We start from the raw sequence: 18177 nt of genomic DNA on the forward strand, positions 1-18177 counted from the left end.
TTTGACAGTACTATTGCAATTCTTTAAAAAAAATTTAATCTGTTTATAAGGGAAACCCATAAAACAAAGAGAAACAAAAACGTTGTAGGATTTATTATTGTTATTATTTTTATCATTATCTGAATCTGTCTTTGAACAGAGGGGCTTCATCTATTTACATTTATTTTTTCCAGCATTATTGCGATATGATTTACAAATAAAAATTGTACGTAATTGGGTTGTATGATGCGATTTTTTTAAAAAGTTGTACAATATGGTGATTTAATATACATATTTATTGTGAAATTATTATCATAATCAAATTAATTAACACATCCATTACTTCACATAATTACCTTGTGTAACTACGTAGGTGTGTGTATCATGGTGAGAACACTTAAAATCTACTCTCTTAGCAAATTTCAAGTAAATGCAGTATTATTAACTATAATCACCATGCTGTACATTAGATTTCCAGAACTTATTCACCTTATTACTGAACGTTTGTACCCTTGACCAACATCTTCTCATTTCCACCACACCCCAGCCAGCCCTGGAAATGACTGGTTCTATGACTTTGAATTTTTTAGATTCCACGTATAGGTGAGATCATACAGTATTTGTCTTTCTGTGTCTGACTTATTTCACTTAGCATAATGTCCTCTGGGTTCATCCATATCATTGCAAACAGCAGGATTGCCTTGTTTTTTAATGACTGAATAATATTCCATTGTGTGTGCATATATATATATATATATATATATATATATATATATATATATATGCACACACACACCACGTTTTCTTTATCCATTCATCTGTTGATGGACTTATGTAGTTTCCATATCTTGGCTATTGTGAATAATGATGCAATGAACATGGGAGTGCAGATATCTCTTTGAGATATGCTGATCTCATTTCGTTTCGATATATATCCAGAAGTGGGATTGTTGGCTCATACAGCAGTTCTATTTTTAATTTTTTAGGAACCTCCATACTGTTTTTCATAAAGGCTGTGCCAGTTTACATTTCCACCAACACTGTATAATGCACTGTATGATGCATTTTGAGTTAATTTTTGTGTATGGTATAAGATAAGGGTCTAATTTCATTCTTTTGCATGTGGACATCTGGTTTTCCCAGCATTGTTTTCTGAAGAGATTATCATTTCCCTATTGAGTATTCTTGGTGCCCTTGTCAAAGATTTGTTGACCATATATTTATTTCTCAGCTCGCAGTTCTGTTCCATTGGTCTATGTGTCTTTTTATGCCAGTACCATAAAATAGTTTGAAATCAGGAAGTGATGCCTACAGCTTTGCTTTTCTTTCTCAAGATTGCTTTGAGAGGTTTTGCTAGATGTATCTGTAAATACTTCATTGTACATCTTTTAAGAATAAAGCCTGATCCACTTTCATAAACATAATGCAATGATCACACCTAAGAAAACTATTAATAATTCCATAATATCATCTAACGTACTGTGTATATTCAAATTGCCATAATTGTTCCTCAGATGTGTTGTGTAGTTTTATTTCTTTTTTAATCCAGGAGTCAATCAAAGTTCCTGTTTTACCCTTGGTTATACCTGTTTAAGCTTTTAATCCAATATCCTCCCTCACCTACTCCCTCCTTTTTCTCTCATCACATTGACTTTTTTTGTAGTACTGAAAGATTTAGAAAAGAAAAATACACTCAGGATGCTCAGTTAATTTGAAGGTCAAACAATGAATCATCTTTTAGTATCATATGCCCCATGCTTACACTAGAAAATGATTTGTTGTCCGTCTGAAATTCAAATTTAAGTGAGTGTCCTGTATTTTATCTGGCAGCCCTACTTTTCAGAAAGTTGAAGTCTGTTGCATTACAGAGTAGCTCAATTTCTAGATTTGTTTGTTTTCTTCTGATTTGAATCGGTTAAACATTTTTTACAAAAGCATTTTCATGGGTGATGGTGCATCTTCTTATTGTGTCACATTAGAAGGTACATATCTAATAGTCCCATTAGTGAAGCGGTTTGATTACTGGATGAAAAGGGTGACTACTAAATCTCTTTAGTAAAAAGCATCTTCTTCCTTTGGAATTAGTCATTAGTTGAGTGGTGTTCTGAGACCAGGTGAATATCCTGTTCCCCATAACCTTCTGTGCAATGATTTTAATATTCATTAGGGATCAGTTCCTGAATCAATACTACACTGTGGGTTGCAAAATAATTTTGTAATTTTATTATTTCTCCTACATTTATTATAAGTTGGCATTCTTCTGCAAAGAAGATCTTTCTTTTACGCTCTCTCTTATAGTATCACTATATACTAATGGAATTAAGAAATGCAGTTTGTTGGGCTTCCCTGGTGGCGCAGTGGTTAAGAGTCCGCCTGCCGATGCAGGGGACATGGGTTTGTGCCCCGGTCCAGGAAGATCCCACATGCCGTGGAGCGGCTGGGCCCGTGAGCCATGGCCGCTGAGCCTGCGCGTCCGGAGCCTGTGCTCCGCAACGGGAGAGGCCACAGCAGTGAGAGGCCCGCGTACCGCAACAACAACAACAAAAAAAAAGAAATCCAGTTTGTTATTATCTATTACTGCCATTACTCTTTTTACTCTCAAATTACTCCAGTTTTGGCCAATGGAAGTTCCCTTCAAGTCTGCTCTTTGGTCCCACGTATATGATTCCATTTTGTCTTTGAATGCTTTCTTGCTTTCTATTATTAAAGAGGCTTCCCAGGCTTACTTTTTAACTCATTTTGCCCAAGACCATGAATAAGCCTTTTTCTCAAAGAGCCTGCGGCAGCTATCAGTTTACTGCGGTTCTTCTCAGAGTCCACTGCCTCTGTCCCACTTTGTGATACTGGAGTTGGATCCTGTACGCAGGTTTCCTTTGCCAGCTGGCACAGTGGCAAGCTCTGTCAGCAGAGGGCACTGGAAGGACACTGCAGGGAACAGGCTGCTTGGGCTGGTGTGCGTCCTCATCCTCCCTTTTTGCTCCTAAAGAAGAGTTGCTGTGACGTGCTTGCAGAACATCCAGTACAGCTCACTCTCCAGCTGGTTTTGCTGGCATCCTGGCAGGCAGTTTCCTGCTCAATCGTGGACCACCAAGTTTCCTGCTTGCCAGCCTCAGTTTACTGGCACTGCGGTGGGAAGTGCCCTGTTTGGCGACTTCAGCCCACCAGCTATGGACCAGGTCTGGCCCAGGATAACACCGCAAACTGCTCTGTCATCCCCTGGGCTGCAGCTATCTCAGTTTGGGGGAGAGGGCCTCTCTCTCCAAATCATTCCTTATTTGAGTACTCTCAATCCTATGGTATTGTTAAGGGTTTTTTTTAATCTCCTGTGTGTGTGGTTAACCCCCTGTGTCTAGTTAATAATTCTTTATGTTAAATTTTCCCTGTTTAAATTACTGGTGTGTTTCTTGTCTTCTCACTGAACCTTGACTGATACAGTACAGAGGATGGTCTTTAATGGTACCACCATTCAAAAGTGCAATTTCAGGGTTATCTTGGTCATGCCCTTGGATATGAGTACAGTGCTGAGCCACTTGCCAGTGGGAAGTGGGATGCTTATGTTTGATGGCACACCACAACACAATTAATAAAGCTATCACCTATGGCTGATTGTGATGAAGTGCCAACTAAAGCAAGTACATTGGAAGCCCAGTGCACTTGACTAATGATGACAAAAGGATGGTGGTGTCTTAGTCTGTTGGGCTACTACAGACTGGGTGCCTTATAAACACCATGTCGTTCTAACAGTTCTGGAGGCTGGAAAGTCCAAGATCAAAGTATCAGTAGATTTGGTGTCTAATGAGGACTTGCTTTTTGGTTCACTCTATTTGCTGGTACCACAGTGTTTTTATCAGAGAGGCTTTAGAGTCTGATTGAATATTTGTTAGGGCTAATCCTCCCTTATTGCTTTTATTTTTCAGGATTTTCCTTCATATTGTTGTACGTTTATTTTTCCATATGAACTGTAGAATTAGCTTGCATCGCTCCAGCGGGGAAAATTTACTTTTATTTTATTTAGAATCACATTGCATTTATATATTATCGAGGGAGAATTGGCATCTTTATGATGTTGGATTTTCCTATATGAGAACAAACAATGTCTTTCTATTTGTTGAAGGCCTCTTTTTTGTCCTATAGGAGTGTTTCACAGTTTAGGCACATTTCCTGTCAAGTATTTTATCTCTTCTTTTGTTTGTTTCTATATTAAATGACATTATACCTTTTGAATTGTCACTGTTAGTACTTTTTCTGTATATGTTCTTAGCTAAATTTCATACCATGCTATATTTCAGAACTGGTTAGTTTTTTTTTTAGTACTGATTCTCTGTTTTCTAGGTGTTGTGTTATATAATCTACATAAAGATATAAATTAATTATTTCTCAATTCTTATGCATCTAAATGTTTATTATTATTAGCTTATATCTCCAAACCTATGTTATATAGTAGTGGAGAGAGAGGACATACTTGCTTCATCCTTGATCGTAATGAGAATGCCTGTAATGTTTCTTCATTAGGTATGGTGCAGGTTTGGGGCTCAGATATAAAATATTTCATCATGTCAAGGAAGTGTCCCTTAATTTTTATTTTATTTTTATGAAATTATGAATGAGTGTTGAAATTTGTCAAGGGCTTTGTTACACTTCGTTATTTGTTCACGATTCTTTTTTCCCTTCCTCGTTCATGATTCACTGTGCGGTGACTGTACTTAACCTTCACATTGATACTGGGTTTGATCCTATGACTTGCTTTGTCTTTAATTTTTTTTTTTTTGCGGTACGCGGGCCTCTCACTGTTGTGACCTTTTTGGTTGCGGAGCACAGGCTCCGGACGCGCAGGCTCAGCGGCCATGGCTCAAGGGCCCAGCCGCTCCGCCGCATGTGGGATCTTCCCGGACTGGGGCATGAACCCGTGTCCGCTGCATCGGCAGGCGGACTCTCAACCACTGGGCCACCAGGGAAGCCCTGTCTTTAATTTTTTTTAACTGAAGTGTAGTTGATTTACAATGTTTCAGGTGTACGGCAAGATGATTCAGTTATATATATATGTATATGTATATGTTCTTTTTCAGATTCTTTTCCATTATAGGTTATTACAAGATATTGAATATAGTTCCCTGTACTATAGAGTAAGTCCTTGTTGTTTATCTGTTATATAGTGAGTATAGGCTAATCCCAAATTCCTAATTTAGCCCTCCCCCCCTTTCCCCTTTGGTAACCATAAGTTTGTTTTCTACGTGTATGACTTGCTTTGAACAATGGGATTTGATCAGAAGTGACAGGGTGTCAGTTCTAAGCCCAAAGCATCATAAGTTTCTGCTCACCTGTCTTCTGTTCCTGCCTCTACCATCAGAAAGACAGACATGCCCTGGATAGTTGATCTTAGATAGAGAGACGTATGGAGCAGACCTGAATCCATCCTGCAGCCTGAAGTACGACCCCTGCAAACCCACAGACTGTTGAAGGAGAAAAAGAAAAATATTTGGTGTCCTAAGCTACTTAGATATTGAGGGTGTTTGTTACTCATTATTTTCACAGGAATAGCTGACTGATACAAATTCTTTTCTATCATCTATAAGTCTAATCATATGACATCTTTCTCCCTAGATCTAACTATATGGTGAATTATAGGAATGAATTTACCAATATTGAAGCATCATTGTTTGGGTATAAATCCCCCTTGATTATGACACCTTCTTTAAACTTGATTTTAGATTCTGTTTATTTAGAATTTTTCCACTGCTACTTATGAGTGAGACTGATTTATACGTGTGTGTGTGTGCGCGCGTGTTCGCAATCATTACCAGGTTTGAGTGTCAAAGTAATACTTGTTTCATAAACATCATTTGAGAGTTTTCTTTTTCTGCTACAATTTAAATGGTATTAGGGTTATCTGGTCTTTGAAGTTTTGATAAAATTCCACTGTCAAGTCATTTGGGTCTAGTTTTTATAGTTAGTTCTTTGATAACTTTTTCTCTTTCCACTATAGAAGTTTGTCTATTTGTGTTTTCTATGATTAGCAAAGTTAATTTTGGTAAATTGTATTTTCCTAGGAAATAATCTAATTCATCTAGGTTTTCCGTTTAACTTGTACTGAGTTGTGCAAAATATTGTAAGTTGCTTCTGATTTGTAAAACTTCCTCATGTCCTTGGTTATCTCCTTGTTTTTATTTCTTATTTGTGCTTTCTACCCTTCTTCCTTTATTGGGTTAGCTAGTGGTTTATCTGTGGTGCTGATTTTTTTTTAACAAAGAACCAGCATTTTGATTTATTAATTTCTACTATTTTTTCTGTTCCCTATTACTTTTAACTTTATTATTTCCTTCCCTGTGCTTTCTTTTGCTTTACTTTGTTGCTCTTTTCTCATTTTTAAGATGGCAGCTCAATATCCTTATTTTCATTCTTTCATTGTTGCTGCAAGAATTTAAGGCTATGGATTTTCTGTGATCACTGGTTTAACTGTACTCTATTGAGTTTGTTTTCATTAGAACTATTTTTTAGAAATTCTGCCATTAAAAAATTTCCCCTTTCGTCCCAAGAGTTGTTTAATAGAGAATTTTTAGATTTCCAATGAGATTTCTAGCTTTAAGAGCAGAGGGGCCAGGCATAGAAATAAGGCACTTGCTCCACTTCAGGTTTCCAGAACTTTTAGTTTTGAATGAAGTTGAAAATTTTGATTATTAGCTTTTAGGTTTTTTCCAGTACAAAGGGACTATTTGTTTATTATCTACAAGTGATCAGAATAGCTATGGGACTTACCAAGTTGTAATGCAAGGGCAAGAAAGCATAAATTCATGGAGAAAATGAATGGAGAATGGTAAACAACAATAAAATTGATTTGTGATTGCATCTAAGCTTTCATTAGCTTTTACATCAGCTTCGTGAACATTAGAAAAAGTTTGCTCTCACTCAGTGGAAGTGGCCTACAGAGCCCTGCATAGTTGGAGGAGTTCTGGCTGAATATCAACCTCCACTTGACTCCTGTTTCCTTGACTGCGAACTTTAGCTCAGCCAGGGGCTGTATGTTTGATCCAGAAGGTCTTAGATTGCTGTCTACTAAGTCCAGCACATTAATTAAAAAGATTACATGTATTAATTGCTAGGCAACTGTAGGGAATCAAATAAGAAATGCAATTGACACCACCAAACTCTCATTACATTCGAGATATAAGATTTATTCACACCAACAAAAATAATCACAACAAAATATAAACTAATTTAAAAAACAAAAGATCATAGTGACATGAAATTTTATATTCTCTAAGTGTGTAAAAGGATTTTTGCTTTCACATAAACTTCTTTTCATAAAAGGCTAGCAAACATTAAAATGCAGTGATGGTTTGCATTTCTTATATGGAAAGAACATAGGCTAGACCCTGAAGCTTTTAGTTTACAAGGGTGTTACCGTGAAGTCACACACTAAACTAACGATCAAAACCATGATCTGTTTCCAGATCCACACACACATACATTCACCAACTAAGCAGAGAAATAAGCATTTCATATTCTGTCCCACTCTGCTATAATGTATTTTTTCTTTTTACTAAAAGCAAAGTAGGAAACTGTATTTTTCTCCTTTTAATTGACCTCAGAAGAGGCACTATCCAATTCATGAGAAACGCGAAATTTCAGGTGTTTGTCTTCTTCACTCTTAAGGTCTGGGACTAGCTTGTCTTCGCGGCTATGGAATTCTTGGCTGTGGAATTCATGGCTGACTTTGGAATTATTCTGACTCTCAGTCACATCGGAATGCTCACTGCTCTCATCCTCGGCCTTCAGCTTGAATTCTTTGGAACGCTCGTGGCTGTGGGTTTCCATACTGCGGTCATCCGGCTGACTCGTCTCCTGACTGTCCTTCCCACGGCTGTCCCAGTCAGAAGCCCTGTGGAGGCGCTGGGCAACCAGGATGGCCTTGGGTGCATCACCCACCTCCTCGCTCTCCATGTGTGACGTGACGTCCTCCTCTGTGGCATCTGGATACTGAATCACAGCACAAACGGGAGAAGAATTCAATAAACAGCCAGAGATGGGAACACTGTAATTTTCTTCTGCTTTTTAACTTTCAGGCCAATGTATTCTCTAAAAATGTCTAAATTTGGCTGAAGCAAAAAAATAATACTAGCATGTTACTTTTTTTCAAACCAAGTCCTTTCATTACGTCATCTCCTTTAGTTTAATAGGTACATCAATTTTGTATGAGAGGAAACCCATGAGGAAGGTCTCATTATCTGTTTTACATAAAGGGAAAATGAAGCGAAAGTTAAAAGTAAAGGGACTGGTACGTGGCAGGGCTATGTGCTAAATCCAGATCCCTTTTTAATTTAAAAAAGCGAATAGAGGGCTTCCCCAGAGGTGCAGTGGTGAAGAGTCCGCCTGCCAGTGCAGGGGACACGGGTTCGAGCCCTGGGCAGGGAAGATCCCACATGCCGTGAAGCAACTAAGCCCGTGCGCCACAACTACTGAAGCCCACGTGCCTAGAGCCCGTGCTCCGCAACAAGAGAAGCCACTGCAATGAGAAGCCTGCACACCGCAATGAAGAGTAGCCCCTGCTCGCCGCAACTAGAGAAAGCCTATGCGCAGCAACAAAGACCTGACATAGCGAAAAATTAATAAATTAAAAAAAAATAGAAAAGCAAATAGAATAAATGCTTTATAACCAGGATTTGGGAAAATAGCATTGTGATTGAGAGACAAAATTAGGGAGAAATTATGTGGACTTTAATACAAAAACCAATAAGTGGGAAAAGATTTTGTATTCAATGATCATAAAGTAATAATACGTGCTGAATGAATGAACAAATGAGCATGCAGACCCTTGTTCCCTAGAATTGGGCTCTACTCATAACCATCTCATGTGTCTTGTTCAAGGATTTACCTGGACGTCAGATCTGCTGAACTTCTTAGATTTCGACCTCAGTCCATAAGCCACACTATCACCTCGGCCTTCGTGTATGTCTCCGGTCGGGACAGGTGGAGTGAAAACGGAGGTTGCTGGAACATCAGTGGGAAAATCAGTGACCACTTCATCAGATTCATCAGAATGGTGAGACTCGTCGGAATGGTCAGGGTCACTGGAGTCATTTTCGTCAGTGTCCTGGCTGTCTCCATCCTCTTCATCATCCACAGAGTCTGTGTGCTCAGGGCTTTCATTGGACTTACTCGGGAGGGTCTAAAAATCAAGATGGCCGGAAAAATTGTTGTAAGGGTTTTTATTTTCCGTTAGGCTTTATGATGCCTTAGTCTTTTACTATCTTTATTTAGTTTAAGAATCTTTTTTTTTAAGTCTTTATTGAATTTGTTACAATATTGCTTCTGTTCTATGTTTTGGTGTTTTGGCCATGAGGCACGTGGGACCCCAGCTCCCTGACCAGGGATCGAACCCGTACCCCCTGCGTTGGAAGGTGAAGTCTTAACCACCAGACAGCCAGGGAAGTCCCAGTTTCAGAATCTTTGTATTCACAACAAAGCACTCAATGGCTTTTAAGAGCTAAAGTGAGCATCTTCCAATTTCCCTTTTAACACAAGGATAAATGGAATCCTATTCTGAGGCATTTTTCTTGCTTTTTCATAAACATTATTTTCAAGCCAAATGTATGAGTTATAAATTTATATCGATAACATGTTTTTCCTTGTTCATTTTAGACACTATTTAATTTACCAAATTCAATAATGCAGTAAATACAGATACATAATTGTGAGATTGTTTTTTTCTATGATAATTCTCAGGAGATCAGAGCATCCATGTATTAATGCTCACCCCCAAACCTAAAACTCCTCCCTATTAGCTTGGATAATCAAAAGGCGACTTTGTTATCCATGTGTATAAACTGCAGCTCAATTAACCAGTTAATGTCTATTACACTTCTGATTGCAAATATATTGGGTCATTTATCTAACTTTCCTTGTTAGAAATTCTTAGCATCTTCAAATAGAATCTTAAGGAAAACAAATTTAAGTTAGCCCTTTGCTTAGCAAATATAGTAATAACTCCAATAAAAAGAATAGTTATTAAATAAACCATTATGTTAGCAGCAGAAATGTTCCTGGAGTCAAAGTCTTGGCTTTGGTAGGCATTAATTAGATGCTTACCAGATATTAGATGACAGCAACAAAATATCTTAAATAAATTGCAAGAGGCTTAGTATTTCAAACAACAGACATTAGTAAACATTTCCTGCCCCACTAAACTTATTTGAAACCTGGTATTTCTGACATTTAGTAAATACTTGTGTTTATTGTGAGCAAGTTTTAGACAGGAAAATTCTTTTTCTTTTTTTTTTTTTTATGGTTGGCTGAGCTCATGTTAGGAAGGGAGGGTGGGTCTCAAGATGGTGGGTCTCAAGGTTTTGAGAAGAAAATCCCTAGTTCCTATTGTTCCCTTGGATGGTGGTGGCAGAGTCACTCAGAGAAATGAGACAAATACGAATCGGGCTACCAGGAGCCCATCCCATAATATTTCTCCCATACCCGCACCTCCACTCCACTAAGTAAAGGCTCTACTTCCACCATCCCTGACCTAGAGCCCACCATACTGTTGGCCCAGTATAATCAGGTCTGCAGAAAGTTCAAGGCTTTGGGCAGGGATGTGATGCGCCCCTGGAATTTCAGGCCAGTGGATAGACAGGGCATTTACTGGAGAATTTTAATGGAATTTTGCCAGAATTGAACCCAGGCAGTGTCACTGGGAGAAAGAGTTGCTCCCTTAGTCCTTCCAAGACATGATGGACCTTGGATTCAAAGTGGAACCTCACCTCTTGCTTGTTGTCACCAGTTTCCTCAGAGGACACAGTATTCTGAAGAAGGAAGGGTACAAATCAGTGTACATCATACTCTCTTAACTTTTTTATTCGAAAGTTAGCCTTTTCCATACAAAGCAGGTCTTATTTTTTAGCCTCATTGGTGGATGGCTTAAGCGGGAAGACAACATGACGGATCAAATGGTGTCCTAAGTTCACGTTTACCAACAGGCAGGAAAGATCCATTTGACAAGCCCAAATGGCCTGCTTGGTGGCTCTTTTTTGTGGTGGTTGTTCTTTAGTTGTGAGAATTTTAATATTTAGAATTAATTAAAATTAAAAATACCTGTGGTGCTAGGAAAGTCTGCTTCTGAGATGGGTCAGGCTGTAGCCATGTGGCTACAGCATCTGGATATTTGTTGTAAAGCTGCAAAACAGAGTTGCGTATTTGTCATTATTAAGAAAAAGAAACAGGGCTCTAAGTAATAAGCTGAAAAAACAACTATACTTCCCCGATCTTGATGGATAAGCATAATATGCATTATTCAGTCAACTGGAGCCTTAGCTATATCTTTCATAATTTATTCTTTCTGGTAGAGTCATTTAACAAACCCTTACATAGCACTTATTGTGAGGCAGGCACACTTTCAAAGTAACTTACAAATACTAATTCATTTAAACCTAGGATAGGTATCATTATTATTACTCCCATTTTACAGATCAGGAGAAACTCAGCCACAATGAAGTTAAGTGGTAGTAAGTGGCAGAGCCAGGGTTCAAATCCAGCGGCTCTTCACATTGATGATACACTGTGCTTTTCTGTTCCATGTTTGTTAGCTGAAATTCCTCTCAGATGAAACACAACTAAAGCAGAGGTGCCCTTAATTTGTGTTGATCTTCCTTGTTTCCTGTCTGTGTGGAACAAGGAGAAACTCTCTAAGGCTGTGCTGTCCAGTATGCCATTCTCTAGCCATGAAACACGTGGCTATTCAAATTTAAGTTAATTAAAAAAAATTTAGTTCCTCGGTTGCACTAGCTACATTTCCAGTGTTCACTAGTCACATGTGTCTAGTGGCTACCTTAGTGGGCAGTGCAGAAATATAATATCAACACCATTGCATAAAAGTTCTGTTGCTTTAAGGTGCCAAAGACCTGAATGGAATGGCCTTTCGCTTAGCCAAGTCATTTATCTGGAAAATGATAATAATATGCTAATGCAGAGGAGTGGAAATTGCTCTGAATAAGTGTCATCTGGTGGGCTGTACGGCCCGGGGCAACCACTTCACATCTCTGTCATGGAGAAAAGTTACCCTGGGGGTTCCAAGAATTCCTTCACAGCCACAAAGGAGGAAAAGAGCAGGAAGGAAACCAGTCAGTAGCACTTTGGGTTTCCCCATGGTTGGCTCTAACCAGAGGAGCTTCATATTGGGCTTCTATGACAGTTTTTTGCTGAAAGAATGTGTTCCTTGACTAAAAAATGTGAAAACTACTAGTCTAGATGAGTTCAAAGTTTCCCTTTTTTTTCTTTAAAATATATATATTTATATAAATATTATACAGATAAATGTTATGATTGATTACATTTAATATACATATTTATTCTGATGATACCTTTAATACAGGCTTTATCTGTATTTATAAGATAAATTTATAATTTTTAAAAAGTAATATGAAGAGCAAATAGATAAGAAAAACAAACTAAAATCTACCCAGTAATCATATCACTCATAGATAACCAGTGTTCATCTTCAGGGGTGTCTCTTTATAGACTTTCCATATTTCCTACTAGCTCTAGATTTCTAGGATTCTAGAAGGTTGAGCTCTTCACTTATCTCCTAAATAACATTTAACCACTTATACTGCCATGGCTTCATGTGCCATATTTTATTCTATTAAAAAGGCACTAATTCTTGCCTCAAAAAGTGTGATCAGGGGCTTCCCTGGTGGCGCGGTGGTTGGGAGTCCGCCTGCCGATGCAGGGGACACGGGTTCGTGCCCTAGTCCGGGAGGATCCCACATGCCGCAGAGCGGCTGGGCCTGTGAGCCATGGCCCCTGAGCCTGCTCATCTGGAGCCTGTGCTCCGCAACGGGAGAGGCCACAACAGTGAGAGGCCCGCGTACCGCAAAAAAAAAAAAAAAAAAAAAAAAGTGTGATCACTATTTTCTCTGGAAATGTTAATTTTCTGGCTTATTGTTGTGATTCAATACTTGTGCTCTTAAATCACTTGGAAAACAGACCCACTTACTTATACCCACTTGCACACCCAAACACAAGCAGCAATACTTCTCCTAACATCTTCATTAAGCAATCTAACTGCAGTGACCCCAGGCAGCTCTATATTGGCCTTTATTCTGTTTATCTGGAATTGAACTGTGTGCCTTTTTGTCCAAGATCCTTGGGACAATGCCCGTTTGTTGTTTGGCTGGCATGCTTTCACCCTGTGGAGGGGCAGGTACATCTATGGTGCTGGTCGAATAATTATAATAAAAGAATTTGATTTGGTCTTATGTTTGGCTAGAAAAATGTGATCTAAAGTCATCTGATAAGCACAATAGATACAAACGGCATAAACAGACTTTCTTTTTATAATGGGCTTCTTAGCAAATATCTTAGGAGATATTGTGAATATTATGGTTATGCCAACTGTCCAATATGTGTGGTGAATTTTAAACTTAGCTTGCCACTAAGTAAAGCAAAAGATGGAATTTTTTACTTCTAGAACAGTATGTTGACGCATGGAAACAAAAAGTCACACAACTTCATAGAACTCATTTTACATAAATGATAGGCCTAGAGCATCATTTTATTATATTAAAAAATCTAGTTTGGTTTTAAGAGACTATATTAATTAAAAGCCGTTCTGTGCTTGGTACTGGCCTAGAACCATAGCAGGCACTCAATAAATACTTATAAGTTATTTTGTTTGACTATGAAAATAAGTAAAATTGCCATACATTTGTAGCACAAAGTTGCAAAAATAATTTAACTATATGATAAACCTAAAAGATGCTCACCTGCTTTTCCTCAGAGCTGCCAGAATCAGTCTGTTTAACCTTTGAAACAGAGAAGGTGAAGAAAGATTACAGTGTGAACGTGTTCCTAGCACCTTGAAACACACAATTCATTTATTTTGAGGAATTTTCTTTAAGATTCAGCTGTACTCACTGGAAGGGCGGAGGCGATGCCCAAGAGGCAGAAGCAAATCACTGCAATTCTCATCGTAATGAATGTTCCTGCAAAATATTTTGTAAGAAATATTTGATCGTTTCCTAGGTTAAAACAGTGATGCTTTTTTAGGCTACCACATTACAAAATCGTCACAAATAAATATATATTTTCTGTAGAAATACTCTCTACTTCTTAGAGGAAAATTTTCTTCTTAATATTATGATCTTTTGAGTTAGTATTTGTAATGCCACCCCCTCTATTCTCCATCTCTTCCTATTAGGCAAGGAGAGAGGAATTTTACAAGTCTATATTTACTCAACTTTAAAATTTAGAGTTTCAGAGATTATGCCGTTGCTACCTCATGTCACCAGCCATCTAAACCTAAAAACAGATCAACAGTAATTGAGTTCAAATAATAAGCTGGAATGGGAATATTTATTTTTCAGAGAAGAAAAACACAAAGAGAAAGAGAAAATAAAGCTGTGAAAGAAAATTGCTTTCTCCATTTTCCAGCATGCATTTCAAATGTGATTTTCAACTTAAATTATTTAAAAGGTGTTACTTAGGTGAAATGAAGCTATCTCTAAAGTTAGTAATTTAAGTAAGGTATTCTAGAAATTTGAAACGAAAAAGAAAAACACTGAAAACAGTCAACAGCTTTCCTATTTGTAAGTCTAAATAGTGTCATACAGGTATTTTGGATAAATTTTAACAGCTAAATACAGAGGTGAAAATATTCAGAAAGGTTTTTTCCTTGAAAACAGGGTAAGTCAAATCATTAAATAATTAGCATTATCATTTGTTTACATTAGCACTAAAAATCATTTCCTCTTAAATGTCTCCACCATCATCTATCCATTTAAAATGAAGTAGATATAATCATTCCAAAGGGGCATAGACATTTCCTTTTTTTTCTGATGGCAAGAAGCAGTTTCAGTTCTTTTGAGGATGGCTTGGCAATATTTTTAAGTTTTGTATTCGACTGTCTTTCAAAATAGCCGGCCGCCTTTCCCGCAGGAGATCTGCCCTGGATCTGGCATGCTTATTCCAAAGACTAGGACCGTTTAAGTCTGATTAACACCTTTTACTGTTAAGCTCTTTTCCTCACAGCTTGACCTTCCCCATGAAATGAAACAGTGCATACACAGGGCAGCAAGCAAGTAGCAAACTGCAGCCTTACCTTGGTCTGCGGCGGCTGAGAAGAGCCCGGTCCCAGGCGGTGCTGATGCTGAGCTCAGTGCTTCACTCTGGCCTCCTCCTCTCCCTGCTGGTGACAACCCGGACCTCTCAGAATTTAAAGGCTGCTCCAGACGTTCTCCACCAACACAGGGGGCGGAGAGATGTGTCATGAGGTTTTTTGCCACTGCCCAACCCACTTGCTCCTACACTTCCCCCTCTGGTTTTGTGGTTACAAAACAAACACATGCACACACACATACACACACACACACACAAACTACTCTGCAGTTAAAACATTACTTATGCACAATATCATTAACTAGCTTTTTCGTTTATAGGATTGGCTCTCAGCGTCCTGGAAGGGCATCTAGGGGGTCCCATAAAAAGGGAAGGAAGGAAATGACTAGTTCTTACAAAGACTCTATAATTTCTGAATTAGAATAAAAATTGAATCTAAATCAGTCTTAAATAAAAGGAAATAGAATGGATTTTTGTTTCTTTTGGTTTAAATAACAGATGAAGGTAATATATGCAACCAAATTTGCCTCACAATTGTACTTATTTAAGAGCTATCAGGCTATTGTTCAGATACATCCAAAGAATTCAGAAACCCTTCCTCCATCTTCACTTAAGCTCTGTTTTGTGATTGCAAGTGTGTAGCAGCCTGTCATTTAAACAAATGGCATTAGTAACATTAAAATCCACGTTCACGCTCATTAAATTGGATTTACATTGACCTTTCAAGGACGTGGATTTTTGTCGCCCTGTTTGAATTGTTTGGAAGTGATGGATCTGCTAATTGCTATATAAAATAGAAGAAAGGTAATTTATTCTTAGTGCGGCAGAAGGAAAGCAGTTTCTGACTGAGAGCAGGGTTACTGCTGGAAAGTGCTGCTTCAGGAGCCAGAGTGTGGCTTTGAGTTCCACTCTGCCACTGATTAGCTGTGAGACCTTGGGCAAATCACTTAGCCTATGTATACCTGTTTTCATCTGTCAAATGCACAGTTCGTGGGCGTTTCGAGAGGTTTAAGTGAATTAGTATGTGTAGAACTAAAAATACTTGGCACATATATGCAAATACCCTGCCTATTTTAACCAGTGTATGTGTGTTAACTATTATTCAGATTTTTAGGAGGTGCAGGTAGTCATGATTTGTAATACCTTTAAATGGAATAGGTTATTGGAATGAGATCAGATGTAAGATTTTTAAACTGTGTACATCGACAGGATAATTTGCACACCTCTGAAGGGCTGGATCAGATTTCTGAATTGTCTTTTTCTAGTTTTTCTCCCAGGATATATAAAGTTGTTTACTTAATAAGAAAATGAAAAAGAAAATTCTATATGAAAAAAAAACTTTACAGGGTATTCCAAAGGTGTTCGAATGAAAAAAAATTACAGTTGAATGTTGAATATTGGAACAGAAATTAGGGGTTGCAGAGCTCTGAGTCCACTTTAAATATTTAATATTGTTTTGAGATTACTTAACCTCTTCATCTACCTTTCTCAGTTGTGAAATGGAGATTGCACTATTAATTTATCTCACACCTCCATTGTAAGAATCATGTGTAAAGTGAGATTAAAGTTAAATGTTCCTATTTATTATTGGTTGTATCTAAGGTGTCAACTCCTATTTACCAAGTATTGCTTTTTAAAAAAAATAAGTTTATTTATTTATTTTTGGCTGTGTTGGGTCTTTGTTGCTGCGCATGGGCTTTCTCTAGTTGCGGTGATGGGGGCTACTCTTCCTTGTGGTGCGTGGGCTTCTCATTGCGGTGGCTTCTCTTGTTGTGGAACACGGGCTTTAGGTGGGCGCGCAGGCTTCAGGAGTTGCAGCATGCAGGCTCAGTAGTTGTGGTGCATGGGTTTAGCTGCTCCGTGGCATGTGGGATCTTCCTGGACCAGGGCTCGAACCCGTGTCCCCTGCATTGGCAGGCGGATTCTTAACCACTGTGCCACCAGGGAAGCCCCCAAGTATTACTTTTAATATAAATATGGTAGAATAATTTTTGTAGTGTTAACGTAACTAATCCATAGGTTTGTAGACACTTGGTGGGAGGAAATGTATCTCTTTTAAATTGTATGTGTTTCAAATGAATTGATATTGTTGATTTGTGGGTTCTAAGCACACATTTTAATAATTCAGATGGCAGCTATCTCTATAAAATACAAAGCACACGGGTTATAACGCTGCAAAAACAGATTTCTTATTTCTGCTCTTAAAAACTGTTTTTTTCCCTTTAAACACATAACCCACTTAAGTTGTCAGATTGTCAGTGTAGCGGAGGGAGGTTCACATATTCTAAAAAAACCCCAAGATTTCCACAGGATTCACTATGGTTTACTCTGCGCCCGCGGGAATGATTTAATAGGAACTTAGGAAGTTATAGGAATAGATTCTGCTGGAGCCCAGCCATCTTGAGATGAACCACATGACCTATAGGGCTCTTCCGGTCATAGCGCCAACGTGCCACATGGTGGCAGCGTTTCTGAGAAGGACTTCAGACCACAGTCTGGTTCCGTCAGTGATTCCGGCAGGATGGAACGTTCATGCGTTTAATGACTGAGCCATAAAACAACTGTGAGGTCCTCCATTGTCTTGGAACGTCAGGTGAGGAAATATTTCCCAACAATGACCCGCTACACATTAACAGGGAGCACAGAGGCCAAGGGAAGCAAAGCATTCTTTTCTGCTTTGTTGTCTTCAGCAAACCCAGGTGAACGCCATGGGCTCCTTCCCCGTTTCCCACGCTTGCTCAAGAGGTTGCAGATTCCGAGGCTCACTCAGAGTAAAGGCTTGTGAATTCATGGTTAAAGAACGTGTCTGGGATGCTTCAGAGATGAGAGGATAAAATGATTTGTGATAGAGGCAGTTCTGTAAAGTATGAGATGGATAGTGCGTCATTCTGATTTTTGAAGAGGCTCGTGCTTCTTGCTTTTCGTCATTAAACATGCTGCTGACATTTTTTTCTGAGTAGGATTTTCCAGCTGTCAGAATTAATGTGTTAAATGATTTGAATCAGAGAGGCTTGATCTGTAGCATTTCCACATTATTTCCATTCTCGATTAGGTTAATCCTGGGTTGTTAAAATCAAAAGGTCAACATGATCAAATTCCTTC

The 18177-nt window shown here is 38.4% G+C and overlaps 1 protein-coding gene across 1 annotated transcript; it reads right to left on the reverse strand.

Annotated features, from left to right (window-relative positions):
- Window positions 1-7122: 7122 nt before the first annotated feature.
- On the reverse strand, window positions 7123-15166 carry SPP1 (secreted phosphoprotein 1). Its single transcript, XM_082605860.1, has 7 exons — window positions 15059-15166; window positions 13876-13943; window positions 13725-13763; window positions 11056-11136; window positions 10725-10766; window positions 8849-9142; window positions 7123-7953 (listed from the first exon to the last, which is right to left on the reverse strand). The coding sequence occupies exons 2-7, from the start codon at window positions 13927-13929 to the stop codon at window positions 7552-7554; spliced, it is 912 nt and encodes a 303-aa protein (XP_082461986.1). The 5' UTR covers window positions 13930-13943; window positions 15059-15166; the 3' UTR covers window positions 7123-7551.
- Between the last annotated feature and the right edge of the window lie 3011 nt (window positions 15167-18177).

This window comes from Mesoplodon mirus (genome assembly GCF_964341445.2).
Source record: "Mesoplodon mirus genome assembly, chromosome: 2".
Taxonomy (NCBI): Eukaryota; Metazoa; Chordata; class Mammalia; order Artiodactyla; family Ziphiidae; genus Mesoplodon; species Mesoplodon mirus.